We start from the raw sequence: 13,325 nt of genomic DNA, 5'->3' as shown, positions 1-13,325 counted from the left end.
CTTTACCAGGCATTTGAATCGTTTTTCGAGATTTTTGTAACAACTTTTAGAAAGCACTGTATTTGTTTTAACCCCCCCACCCCCTTTTTACATTTAGTCAAGTTTTGACTAAATGTTTTAACGTAGAGGGGGGAATCGAGACGAGGGTCGTGGTGTATGTGTGTGTGTGTGTGTGTGTGTGTGTGTGTGTGTGTGTGTGTGTGTGTGTGTGTGTCTGTGTGTGTGTGTAGAGCGATTCAGACTAAACTACTGGGCCGATCTTTATGAAATTTGACATGAGAGTTCCTAGGTATGATATCCCCAGATATATATTTTTCATTTTTTCGATAAATACCTTTGATGACGTCATATCCGGTTTTTTGTAAAAGTTTAGGCGGCACTGTCACACCCTCATTTTTCAATTAAATTGATTGAAATTTTGGCAAAGCAATCTTCGACAAAGGCCGGGGTTTGGTATTGCATTTCAGCTTGGTGGCTTAAAAACTAATGAGTGAGTTTGGTCATTAAAAATCGGAAACGTGTAATTAAAATTATTTTTTTATTAAACGATCCAAAAACAATTTCATCTTATTCTTCGTCATTTTATGATTCCAAAAACATATACATATGTTATATTTGGATTAAAAACAAGCTCTGAAAATTAAAAATACAAAAACTATGATCAAAATTAAATTTCCTAAATCGTTTTAAAAACTATTTCATCTTATTCCTTGTCGGTTCCTGATTCCACAAACATATAGATATGATATGTTTGGATTAAAAACACGCTCACAAAGTTAAAACGAAGAGAGGTACAGTAAAGCGTGCTATGAAGCACAGCGCAATTGCTACCGCGCCAAACAGCATTTCACTGCCTTTTGCACTAGCGGCGGACTACGTACAGTTTCATTCAGTGAGTTCCACAGCTTGACTAAATGTAGTAATTTCGCCTTACGTGACTTGTTATTTTATCCAGTGGCAAACGCTTCCCTTGAATGTTTGGAACTGACAGATTCAATATAAAAACTAATGCGTAATAACGTTGAGAACAATGTCGTACCTCGGAGAATTTTTAGTGTGTCAGAGCGTCTGCTTTAGAGGCAAATCGAGTAAAGTGGTTCCAAGTTGACAAGTTGGCGAGTTCCTTCAAAACAACAAGGCTGTCAGCAAATTTGCAGTATATGGCACGACGAAAGTACAGAATGTAGGATAAACAGAATAGTTCATGGCTTGATGTGTCCCTGTGGGTTATTGTGCATTTTGTTGCACAACCAAAATGATGACAAAAACGATGTTTGGTGGCTTGTCGTCAGACCAGCATTTTGTTGTTGGTCCTCGGGGAGCATATCTGCCGTGTGCTGACAAAACCGAGTAAGTCCACTGACGCTACTTCCGAGAAAAACGACTTTTACTGTTTGATAAAATGTCTCAAAAGTGATGATTATTTAGATCAAACCACCGAGATAATTAGATAAGTAGCATTAATTTACGTTTAAAACCCGATTTTCATAATAATCTGATGGATGGTTTTGGTTTTGTTGGGCATTTTGTGGACTTACTTGGTTTTACCACTTTTCCCCCCAATATCAGATCTAACAAAAACTGCGCAGATCTAAGCATGCGGACTTACTTGGTTTTACCAGAATATTTGGAAGAAGAAGTGTTGTCAAGAGAAATGACAAAACAGTGAAAGAGAGAGAGAGAGAGAGAGAGAGAAAGAGAGAGAGAGAGAGAGAGAGAGAGAGAGAGAGAGGGGGGGGGTGAGAGACTAGACAGGGAGTGAGAGAGAGGAGAGAGAGAGAGAGGAGAGAGAGAGAGAGGAGAGAAAGCAGGGGGGGGGGGGGAGCGGGAAGGGGGATGGAGGGAGAGAGAGAAATAAAGGGAGGGAGAGAGATGGAAAGAGAGGTGGAGAGAGGGAGAAAGAGAGGGAAGGTGAGAGGGAGGGGGGGGGAGAGCTATGGAGGGAGAGATAAATGAGGAGGAAGAGAGAGGTATAGGAATGGACCGAGGGAGAAAGAGGGAGGGGGGGGATTGAGGGATTGCGTTAGAGAGAAGGGGGAAGGAAGAGAGAGAAAGAGAGGGAGGGAGAGACTTAGTGGGATTGAGGGAGGGAGGAAAGAAGAGGGAGAGGGAGGGAGAGAGGGAGGGAGGGAAAGACATAGTGGGATGGAGGGAGAGAGAGAGAGAGGGGGGAGGGAGGGAGTGAGAGAAGGGGAGGGAGGGAGATAGGGAGGGAGGAAGAAGAGAGGGGGGAAAGGAAGTGTGGGAGGGATGGAGGTAGGGAGAGAGAGGGGAGGGAGGGAGGGAGGGAAAGAGATAGTGGGATGGAGGGAGAGAGAGAGAGGAGGGAGGGGGTGAGAGAGGGGGAGGGAGATAAGGAGGGAGGAAGAGAGTAGGAGGGAGAGAGAGGGGGAGGGAGGGAGAGAAGAGAGTGGGATGGAGGGACAGAGGGGAGGGAGATAGAGGGAAGGAGGGATGTAGAGAAAAGTCGATTGTTGGCGGTAGGGAGAGAGGGATGAGGGAAGAGAGGGAGGAGGAGAGAGCGAAAGGGAAGGGGGGATAGAGAGAATGATGGAGGGAGGGAAATTGAGAGAGGGAGGAAGAGGGAGAGAGATAGCGAGAGATGTAGGGAGGGATAGAAAGATAGATGGAGGGAGGGAGAGAGGGAGACAAGGATCGTCAGGAGAATCATGTAGCTCGAAGAAAGATGTTTGAAATAAAACGTCATAAGGTGACGTCATTATGTCTCGCCTTATCGAATGACGTCATTTGTGTGTTCTAAACTTTAAATGACGTCATGTGTGAGTTCTAAACTTAAAATGACGTCTTTTCTGTATGAGTCGTCTGAAAGAATTTTGAAACTACCATTATACGAAAATTGGGAAACCCTTGGACTTACTTGGTTTTGTCAAAACATTCATGCACACTTAAAAAGTTGTTTTTGGTTGTGGACTTACCTGTTCATATCTGCTTATCTAAGCACTCTAAAAAAGTAGAAATTAACACAAAAGATGCGCATTGATTTCTTCTTTTTGATGAACAAAAGATATCATTGACTCACATGCGAAGCAAAAGTGAGTCTATGTACTCACCCGAGTCGTCCGTCCGTCCGTCCGTCCGGAAAACTTTAACGTTGGATATTTCTTGGACACTATTCAGTCTATCAGTATCAAATTTGGCAAGATGGTGTATGATGACAAGGCCCCAAAAAACATACATAGCATCTTGACCTTGCTTCAAGGTCAAGGTCGCAGGGGCCATAAATGTTGCCTAAAAAACAGCTATTTTTCACATTTTTCCCATTTTCTCTGAAGTTTTTGAGATTGAATACCTCACCTATATATGATATATAGGGCAAAGTAAACCCCATCTTTTGATACCAGTTTGGTTTACCTTGCTTCAAGGTCAAGGTCACAGGAGCTCTTCAAAGTTGGATTGTATACATATTTTGAAGTGACCTTGACCCTGAACTATGGAAGATAACTGTTTCAAACTTAAACATTATGTGGGGCACATGTTATGCTTTCATCATGAGACACATTTGGTCACATATGATCAAGGTCAAGGTCACTTTGACCCTTATGAAATGTGACCAAAATAAGGTAGTGAACCACTAAAAGTGACCATATCTCATGGTAGAAAGAGCCAATAAGCACCATTGTACTTCCTATGTCTTGAATTAACAGCTTTGTGTTCCATGCTAGGTTTAGTTATTTGACCTTGACCCTGAAGGTCAAGGTCATGTAAAGGTCAAGGTCAAGCATGTGAGTCGTATGGGCTTTGCCCTTCTTGTTTTTGAAAAAAATGGACTTACTCGGTTTGGTCAGCACACGGCAGATATCGCCTTTTGTCTCATATTTATCAACCGCGGCCTTCGGCCTTGGTCGATAAAGATGAAACAAAAGACCAACAAAAAAGCTGGTCTGTCAACAAGCCACCAAACATCTTATAATGTTTTACAGCACGGCTAACAAGTACAAAGAGTGAGAGCATACAACATATAATATACTTACAAAAAGTAAAAACACTTACAAAGATAAGCAAAAGACACACATGTTTGTTTGTGAACATACCACAGGTTCTGCAGAAAATACTTTATTATCTCAAAATGAGAAATTGCATTTTTGGTTTGTAATAAACACACAACCACATTTAGACATCAATATAAGCAACTATTACAAACACGCGCGCACACACACACACACACACACACACACACACACACACACACACACACACACACACAAATAAATGCACACACACACACACACACACACACACACACACACACACACACACACACACACACACACACACACACACACTGGCTCAGAGATGGACATTGGTTGTCTCGTACCTTGTGTAATGTACTGTTTGTCTGTTTTCTGTATCAAAGATGGACATTGGTTGTCTTGTACCTTGTACTGTGTGTCTGCTTTCAGTCTCAGATATATACATTGGTTGTCTCGTACCTTGTGTAATGTACTGTGTGTCTGTTTTCGGTCTCAGAGATGGACATTGGTTGTCTTCTGCCTTGTGTAATGTACTGTGTGTCTGTTGTCTGTCTCTGAGATGGACATTGGTTGTCTCCTGCCTTGTGTAATGTACTGTTTGTCTGTTGTCTGTCTCAGAGATGGACATCGGTTGTCTCGTACCTTGTGTAATGTACTGTGTGTCTGTTTTTTTGTCTCAGAGATGGACATTGGTTGTCTCCTGGTTTGTGTAATGTACTGTTTGTCTGTTTTCTGTCTCAGAGATGGACATTGGTTGTCTCGTACCTTGTGTTATATACTGTTTGTCTGGTTTCTGTCTCTGAGATGGACATTGGTTGTCTCCTGGTTTGTGTAATGTACTGTGTGTATGTTTTCTGTCTCAGAGATGGACATTGGTTGTCTCGTACCTTGTGTTATATACTGTTTGTCTGGTTTCTGTCTCTGAGATGGACATTGGTTGTCTCCTGCCTTGTGTAATGTACTGTGTGTATGTTTTCTGTCTCAGAGATGGACATTGGTTGTCTCGTACCTTGTGTAATGTACTGTGTGTCTGTTTTCTGTCTCAGAGATGGACATTGGTTGTCTCCTGCCTTGTGTCATGTACTATTTGTATGTTTTCTGTCTCAGAGATATACATTGGTTGTCTCGTACGTTGTGTAATGTACAGTTTGTCTGTTTTCTGTCTCAGAGATCATTGGTCGTCTCGTACCTTGTGTAATGCACTGTTTGTCTGTTTCTTGTCACAGAGATGGACATTGGTTGTCTCGTACCTTGTGTAATGCAGTGTTTGTCTGTTTTCTGTCTCAGAGTTGGACATTGGTCGTCTCGTACCTTGTGTAATGCAGTGTTTGTCTGTTTTCTGTCTCAGAGATTTGTTTGTTTGTTTGGTTGCTTAACGCCCAGCCGACCACGAAGGGCCATATCAGGGCGGTGCTGCTTTGACATATAACGTGCGCCACACACAAGACAGAAGTCGCAGCACAGGCTTCATGTCTCACCCAGTCACATTATTCTGACACCGGACCAACCAGTCCTAGCACTAACCCCATAATGCCAGACGCCAGGCGGAGCAGCCACTAGATTGCCAATTTTAAAGTCTTAGGTATGACCCGGCCGGGGTTCGAACCCACGACCTCCCGATCACGGGGCGGACGCCTTACCACCAGGCCAACCGTGCCGGTGTGTCTCAGAGATGGACATTGGTTGTCTAGTACCTTGTGTAATGTACTGTTTGTCTGTTTTCTGTCTCAGGTTTGGCCAAAAGTGAAAGCTGTGAGGACAATCCACTCTTGTGTCTCACAGGGTCCGAGTGCGACAACAAAACGAACACGTGCAGTAAGTATGCAATGCAACACACACAGACAATGTGATGAGAGGAACGGGTGAGTGATTTTTTTTTAGTTTTTTGGATATTGTTGTTGAACATACGAAGTCTTGCCAATAATCCGACATGCCAGAGAAAGTTTAAAAATTAAAATGTATTCTGTCGGACTGAACACATAAATGTGAACATGAGCAAGCATTTAGAAAGTTGAAAGCTTTAAATTATACTTTAGTTGTAAATATATTCAACTCGAGCTTTTCTAACACATGTAGTAGGTTGCATAACTGGGGACCAGGTCGCTCAGTTGCTCGAGCACTGGACATGTGATTCTAGGATCCTAGGGTCACGGGTTCCAATCCGGGCCTAGAATGACACGAGTCAACTTTGTGTGTAGGTTCAGAGACAGTAAGGAGGTTAGAAACTGCGTCACCTATCAGCTACGTCACCTACCAGGACACGTATCTCACATGCGAGTCTCGCTGCGTATGGTGATTAGGTACGTGTTCACGTAGCAAACCCTTCCATACGTCAGCGCAACGCATGTCAGATTTTATCAAGTCCAACCATTCGAGAAGGGTGTAAGGATGCTCAATATTTGCTGGAATCTTTCCTTCACGCTTCAGTCCATATTTTATAATTCTAGTTTGTATGCATCGTAGTCGCCGATGTGTCAAGAGCATGACCCCACGAACGGCAAGGCGCTGAGACTTACGTCGCGTATCCTTCTGTGGGCCTATTGAGTCTGCTTGCCTCGATTCACTTCGAAAAGCAGACACAGAAAGCAAAATACCGCTCGTTCAAATGTATTTTGTAGTTAAATCTGTTTAGTGGAATGAATTCAATCCCTCCGGTGGAAAAAAAAAATGGAAAAGCTCCCATAGAATAGATTTTAGTGCAAATGTGTCGGTGTCTCGATATTACGTGAACACTGTGACCTTCTTTTTGACAACTTCTGAACGTTAGATACCACGTTACGTGCATACTACACCCCTATCACTGCGGGTATTCCCACTGTCGATCGCTGTGCGTGCTTCTGATACTGGCGTGATCACGTATAAAACTGTTTTTATTCGTGAAGGCAACGTATCTCATATTACTTTAAAATCTAAATATGAACCATTCAAATAAAGTACGAGACCTCCCTGTGCGCGCCTTCATGAGGAAGCAGGTACTCAAATAACGTTCATCAAAGGAAAACACAGGACCACAAGCGATAACGCGCAATATGTAGAGGTTACATGCCGAGTCTCAGTGATTATCAAAAATAATGGTCTCAGTTCGCGGTCATGAAAAAGCTCGCTGAAGCTCGCATTTTTCATGATCCGCTAACTTCGACCATTATTTTTGATAATCACTGAGACGAGGTGTGTAACCTCTTTATTCCTCCTTTCTTCAGTTATTCAAAGAAAATAGGAGTATTTTTTGCGAAAGTTTGATCGAATCATATTCACTTAACCAGTCAACCTGCGCAGGCGATCGATTAATGCGCGGTTGTATAGTTCCGTGCAAATCATTCCATTCTGTTAACACTTCTTGTCAGTCTCCCTATTTTGGACTAAAATTAAGTACACAGATATGCTGTTATTCTGCTGTGGCGGTAATGGCAGATATTGTGTGTTCTGTTCATGTTTTGGTATCGCTTAGGATAATGTTCTTTCGTCAAATGGGACTAGCAGACGAACTTTTGCACCCGTGTTCCAACGTTAAAAAACTGTATGAAGTTCAGTTTTCTGCAGAAAATAGTGTATGAAACCGCTTTATGTTGTTTAAATTGTTGAAAACTGACCGTCGGATTGCTGTCTGTTGTCGAAGAAACTGAGTGAAAAGAAATTTGAAAGGGGAACTACTACAACGTATGAGTAACTTGCCTTGGAAATTTGCTTGTGATGAACGTTTGTGCACGGCAGATCTAGATTCAGAAAACAACCGAACTTATGGATTTTATAGGGCGATTCATGTGTTCAAGCCTGTAGTTGTTAATTTAAATGCGGTATGTTTGTATTGTTTGCTCCAGAGATGTATACTTCGTACATTGGAGCGTTCGGAACTTTTCAGTCGCAAAAGTAGTACCGACACAGAACAGCTTCTCAACCCATTGCGGTATCGAGGATTCAGGCTGTTGCTGGCTCGTTATTTGTTTGGTTGCTGGGTGTTTATCCAAAAATAACTAGCTCTACAAGTTTACAGAGGTAAAGAAGCAGAGGGGGGAATAAACTTGTTTTATTTATCGATACCATTGGAAACTAGAATGCATTATTGCGGTATGCGTTACAAGAATGTAATAATTGCGTTACAAGATAATTGCGATTTAATTGCTTTGTTGCCTTACAATAATGTCATAATTGCGGTAAAAAACTAGACAGAAAGAAAAAGAAAAAGAACAAATCATTAGACATTTTGCAAATATACCAAATTCATGAACAAACACAAATTTCTAACATAACAAACAAACACAAGACAGTTACAATACAAAACACTTGTTGACTTATAAGGCCAAGAATACAAGAGCAACCTGTCATACCAAAAGTCGCTAAAAAGACAACGTTCCTTTGTGAACAAAGTTACGAAAAGAGATATTTCCTCATCCAATTTCCCCCATAGCGTCACACTGAATAAGCTCGCTTACAAACGATCAACACTGAATGCATGCGCCTTTGCCTATCAACCTTCAACGTACGGCTCGGATATGTCAGTGAAAACATCTCACTTAAAACTTCGTTGTGCACTGAAAACACAAGTTATCTTCATAAACTTCAGCGACATTCTAGCGTTTACATATTATTGCTGTACGGTTAGTCAACAAACAATACTAATACGAACACACAATAACAAAACACAACAACTCAGACACTAAACATTTCAGACATCTAGCTCACGTGATGAAAAAACAACTCACAAAGTTATCCACAAAATGGCGACGAGAAAAATACAGTACAAACAAGTCACAACAAAATTACCTTATGCGCTGTGTGGTTTGACCAGGGTACCAAAACGTTGCTTCACATGAAGACGACACAAACTGTTCACCAGCAAAACATCTTCAAACCGGTGTCCATTTTACATTCACTGTTTCTTCACATAATCCAAAAAACAGTTCACTGATAAACGTTAACAAACAAAAATAACATGATGACCTCAAACTCTTCCAACGAAACCCTCAGATCAACTGAAGATAACAGGTAAAGCGGTACTACAGGGTGGTCCAAACAAATGTAGACAGTTTTGCGTGCCTGTCATTTCTTTTACAGGGCTCCCACCTATTCTTTTTCACCTGGAATGTCTCACACAAGCATGAAAGTTTAGTAAGGCACAGTTTTTTCTTCTTTGCAACATCATTTCTGGGCGTAGTTCAATAGTCCATCACATTCTCAATCCAAGCACCTCGTCCCCAGATCTTTCTCCTCCAGATTTCTTCCTCTGGGGATACTTGAAGGAAAGGGTTTACCACAACAATCCACAGACAATACAAGCGCTAAAGGAGAACATTCTTTGTGAAATCAGGAGGATTCCACTCGAGACCTTGGACAGAGTTATCAACAACTTCAATGTCCGTGTCGCAGCCGTAATCCAGAGACGAGGTGCTTGGATTGAGAATGTGATGAACTATTGAACTACGCCCAGAAATGATGTTGCAAAGAAGAAAAAACTGTGCCTTACTAAACTTTCATGCTTGTGTGAGACATTCCAGGTGAAAAAGAATAGATGGGAGCCCTGTTGCAGAAATGACAGGCAAGCAAAACTGTCTACATTTTTTTTGGACCACCCTGAACACAAAATCTAACATGGAACAGTCCATTTTTCGGGCCTTGGTCATCACGTTGACCAACCAAAAACATTCATACAAAAACATTTGGGCCTATGTTCCCATTACAGCCAATCCGTGAATGATGACGCGAGTAGTGCGGGCTCATGCAAATTAAATGGTACAATCCATTCTACAAAAAGGGATAAAAGAAAACCTGACATTTACTACTGGAAACACGTGAGTCACACGCATACCTGTAGTTTACAAAGCACTCACAAAACAGGTAACAAAAACAGGCGCCATGAAAAGTCACGGTTTTTATCCTCTAAACCATCGAGGGGCTTGACAAAAAACGTTATGTACAAAACAGGTGAATGCATGCCAGATCGGCGTGCACACTCCCCTTACAGCATTTTCCTATATCCTGGCGCATAAACCACATTTATTAGTTCTGTGGTTGCATGACTAAAATTAAATAAATCGGGTGACCCGTTCCAACGGCTCTGCGATATCACAGCAAACCACTAACCTTCGCCGTAGGTCGTGAGTACTTTAGTAACAGTCCGGACTTTAATTGCGAATATCTCGAAAACTAGGTGGAATTCTGTAATGAGCTTTTGGAAATGCCTCAAACACCTAAAAATCTATTATCTCCTAAACCCGCATTAAAATTGATTGACAGGTAATTAAATAAACAAAGGTCAAACATCGACTATCTTCGCAGCACGTTGTGAGTACTTATGTAACCATACTTCTAACAGTGTAGTGTGACTTTCTGGTTCTCTTTCTGAGAAGAGTTCTGATCTATTTCAAGATGGCTCAAGGAACAAGCAGCGAACTCGAGCGGGAGTTTGAGAACAGCGAGTAATTTTTTCTTCTACATCCTTTTTTTTTTTTTTTTTTTTCTGTTTTTTTTCTTTTTTTCTTTTCTTTCCTGTTCTTTTTGTATCGTGTGTGTATGTGTGTGTGTGTGCCTACGTTTGTGTGAGTTGTGGTTGTGCCTTGTTCTTGTTTTGTTTACCCGTGCATGTTTTTCCTTCTTTGAGAAGTATGGTTACATTGGTACTCACGACGTGCTGCAAAGAATGTTGTTAGCGACCTTCGGCGAAGGTTAAGCACGCAAGGACGACCCAAGTAAAATTTAGAAATGTCATCTCGACCAAAATACTCACAGGAAGCAAGTACCTTGCGCGAGGAAGCGTATGTTTAAAAAGACTGAAAATTCAGCATAACAGTAACCTTTTCCCAGGAACAGATCAAGTCTCCTAGGTAACCCAATGCACACGTGTATCATGTGTGTGTGGTGGTGGGGGGGGGGTTTGTTTAGTTTGGTTAGTAAAACTGCCTAGCAAGAATGTTTTGTTTCATAAAAACTTTGTAAACGACCCTAAAGTAATGTTCCGTCCAATTCATTTGAATTGAAGGTTAGGTTTGGGTGCACACATAAAGGCATGCGCGTACGCACGCACACACGCACACCCACAAACACACACACACACACAGGCAGACAGACAGACACACACACACACACACACACACACACACACACACATACACACACACGCACACAAACACACTCGCACACACATGGCGTCGCCCATTTACACAGACAGACAGACAAGCAGACAGACATACAAACACACACATATATACACACATGCACACATTCGCACACGCACACGACAGTCAGAAACACAACGACGCCCACTTACACACTAACACACACCCTTATAAGCGGGGGTGAAAGCGTGGTGGCCAGTGACCCAGAACGAACACAAGCCAACGCTCGAACGTCGATTGCCCTACTTTTCTTATCTGTTTCCTTAAAAAAAAAAAAAATCATTGACTTTACCTGCTGGTTAACGCTCGGTATGATCTGGGTCAGTGGAACATAACTTCCACGTGCAGCACACAGCGACACCCACACAATGACAGCAGCAGTTTCAACACTGGGTATTGTTGCAGACTTTAGCGCGCTGTCCACGATTTTTTAAAGCACGAAATGCATGATGTTCGAAAGGAGTTTTGCCCTACTTTGATACGTGACGTGGTATCTAACGAGCAGTTTTTACAACATTCCTCTGCGTGACTTATCTCAATAGGGATAGGTGAGGTCGGGGTACGTGACGCAATATCTAAACCTCCCTAGTATCAATGTCCCAGCCCCGTATCACCACAGTAGCAAGTAAAAGACCTTGGTCATTCTGAAATAAATTCAGGATTGCTGATGACACCTAAACACACAAACACCCAAGTAGTGCAACAATTGTTGCTGCTAGCTTTCCGCTGGGAGGAAGTAACTCAACTTTTGGAACAACGGAATAATAAAGTAAATTAAATGAGTTGGTGTGTGGCAGGGCTGCAGCTGGGCCAGATCTGTGACAAGGACATGGATTGTGTGACCGGAACTGTCTGCGACACCGACAGCACATGCAGTGAGCGCCTGGACCCCCCCCCCCCCCCCCCCTCCAAATATCTCTTTTTGTGACTCGCACGCACGCACGCCCACACACTAACACGCACCCACCCCCACCCCCCCATCCCCCCACATACACACACATTCTGCCTGCCTACAAGATTGTGTTAAACGTGGGTTTTTTTTCTAACCTGAGAAATGTCTAGGTCAAGGATTCAAATGTTTCCGGCCGTCTGGCCGTCCATCGTGGACCAAAAAAATAACGTTGAGGTTATCTCGTAAGTTTCTAAAGCTAGACCTCTGAAACTTTGAACACTTTTAATGTTTGATGATCTCATGAAATGATCCGAGTTTTGTTGACCTTCGTCAAATGTTGGTGTAACAGCGGGGTCATGCTCGTTTTATAAAAACTTAAGGTTGAGGTTTAGGTTATCTTGAATGCTTTTTTAAACTAGAGCTTTTATGCTATGCACACTTCTTGAGTTTGATAATCACCCAACTTGGCGTACGTTTGATTGACCCTCGTCAAGTTTTGGGGTCACAGGGGGTCATTTTTGGCTCACGTAAGTGTAGCCTATGCGATGGTAAACTTTGTCTGTCTGTGCGTGCGTGCGTGCGTATGTATGTATGTATGTGTGTATGTCTGTGGTAGAAACTTTAACATTTTTGGCTAAACACCGAAATACTCATTTCACGTGGTTAATTTTCAAGCACCATCTTCAAATTATTGAAGCAATGATCAACATTGTGTCGGCATGTGTGTAGTTAAAGCGTGTATCCAGAGAAAACGGGTGGTGGAGGGTTTTGAAGGGGTACAAGCAGTTGACTGATTTGTGTCGTGTTTGGCATGTAGACGGCAGGTCAGGTGTCAAGATCAGGTCAGGGGTCGCGCGAAGGATTGTGGTCCAGTTCTCACCTCGCCGATTCGCCGGGGAAGACGATTTCATGTTGTTCGGTTTCTAAGCTCCAGAAAAGTAAATAAAGAAGATACCAAAGGGAGATTTCCTACAATTTGATCTGCACAGCGTGTTTCCAATGTCCACGCGAGGAAGAGCTGTCGAAAGCGCGGCAGTCAGTGTCGATCTTGCAGCCGTATCCCGGTAAGTTCAGAGACAGATCTAGTGTCTCCCACTCTGATAACGTGTCACCTACTGTTAATCCGTTTTGTTTTAATTTCTTTTTATTTCAGCAGACACGGATGTCAAACACAGTGCTAGGCAGTCACCTCTAGTGAAATGAGTTGATCTAAAGTGCCTGTAATGTTTGGATGTCTTTGCTCGTGGTTCGATTTATGTGAATTTCAAGACTTGCAGTAGAGTCTCAAGTTAAGTTTACTCTGCCCGAAAAAAACTGTCCACCATTTACTTG

General features: G+C 42.4%; 1 protein-coding gene across 3 annotated transcripts in view; it reads left to right on the top strand.

Annotated features, from left to right (window-relative positions):
- The window catches only part of LOC138949331 (uncharacterized), a 617,348-nt gene that overhangs the window by 562,597 nt on the left and 41,426 nt on the right, over positions 1 to 13,325 (top strand). For all 3 annotated transcript variants that reach the window (XM_070321116.1, XM_070321117.1, XM_070321115.1), the window contains 2 exons: positions 5,724 to 5,807; positions 11,899 to 11,976. In XM_070321116.1, coding sequence (XP_070177217.1) covers positions 5,724 to 5,807; positions 11,899 to 11,976 — 162 coding nt within the window. The remainder of the gene's footprint in view (positions 1 to 5,723; positions 5,808 to 11,898; positions 11,977 to 13,325) is intronic.

Source organism: Littorina saxatilis, linkage group LG15, assembly GCF_037325665.1.
Source record: "Littorina saxatilis isolate snail1 linkage group LG15, US_GU_Lsax_2.0, whole genome shotgun sequence".
NCBI lineage: Eukaryota > Metazoa > Mollusca > Gastropoda > Littorinimorpha > Littorinidae > Littorina > Littorina saxatilis.
Note: the sequence above shows the minus strand (reverse complement) of the source record. Positions and strands in the feature narration are given on the sequence as shown.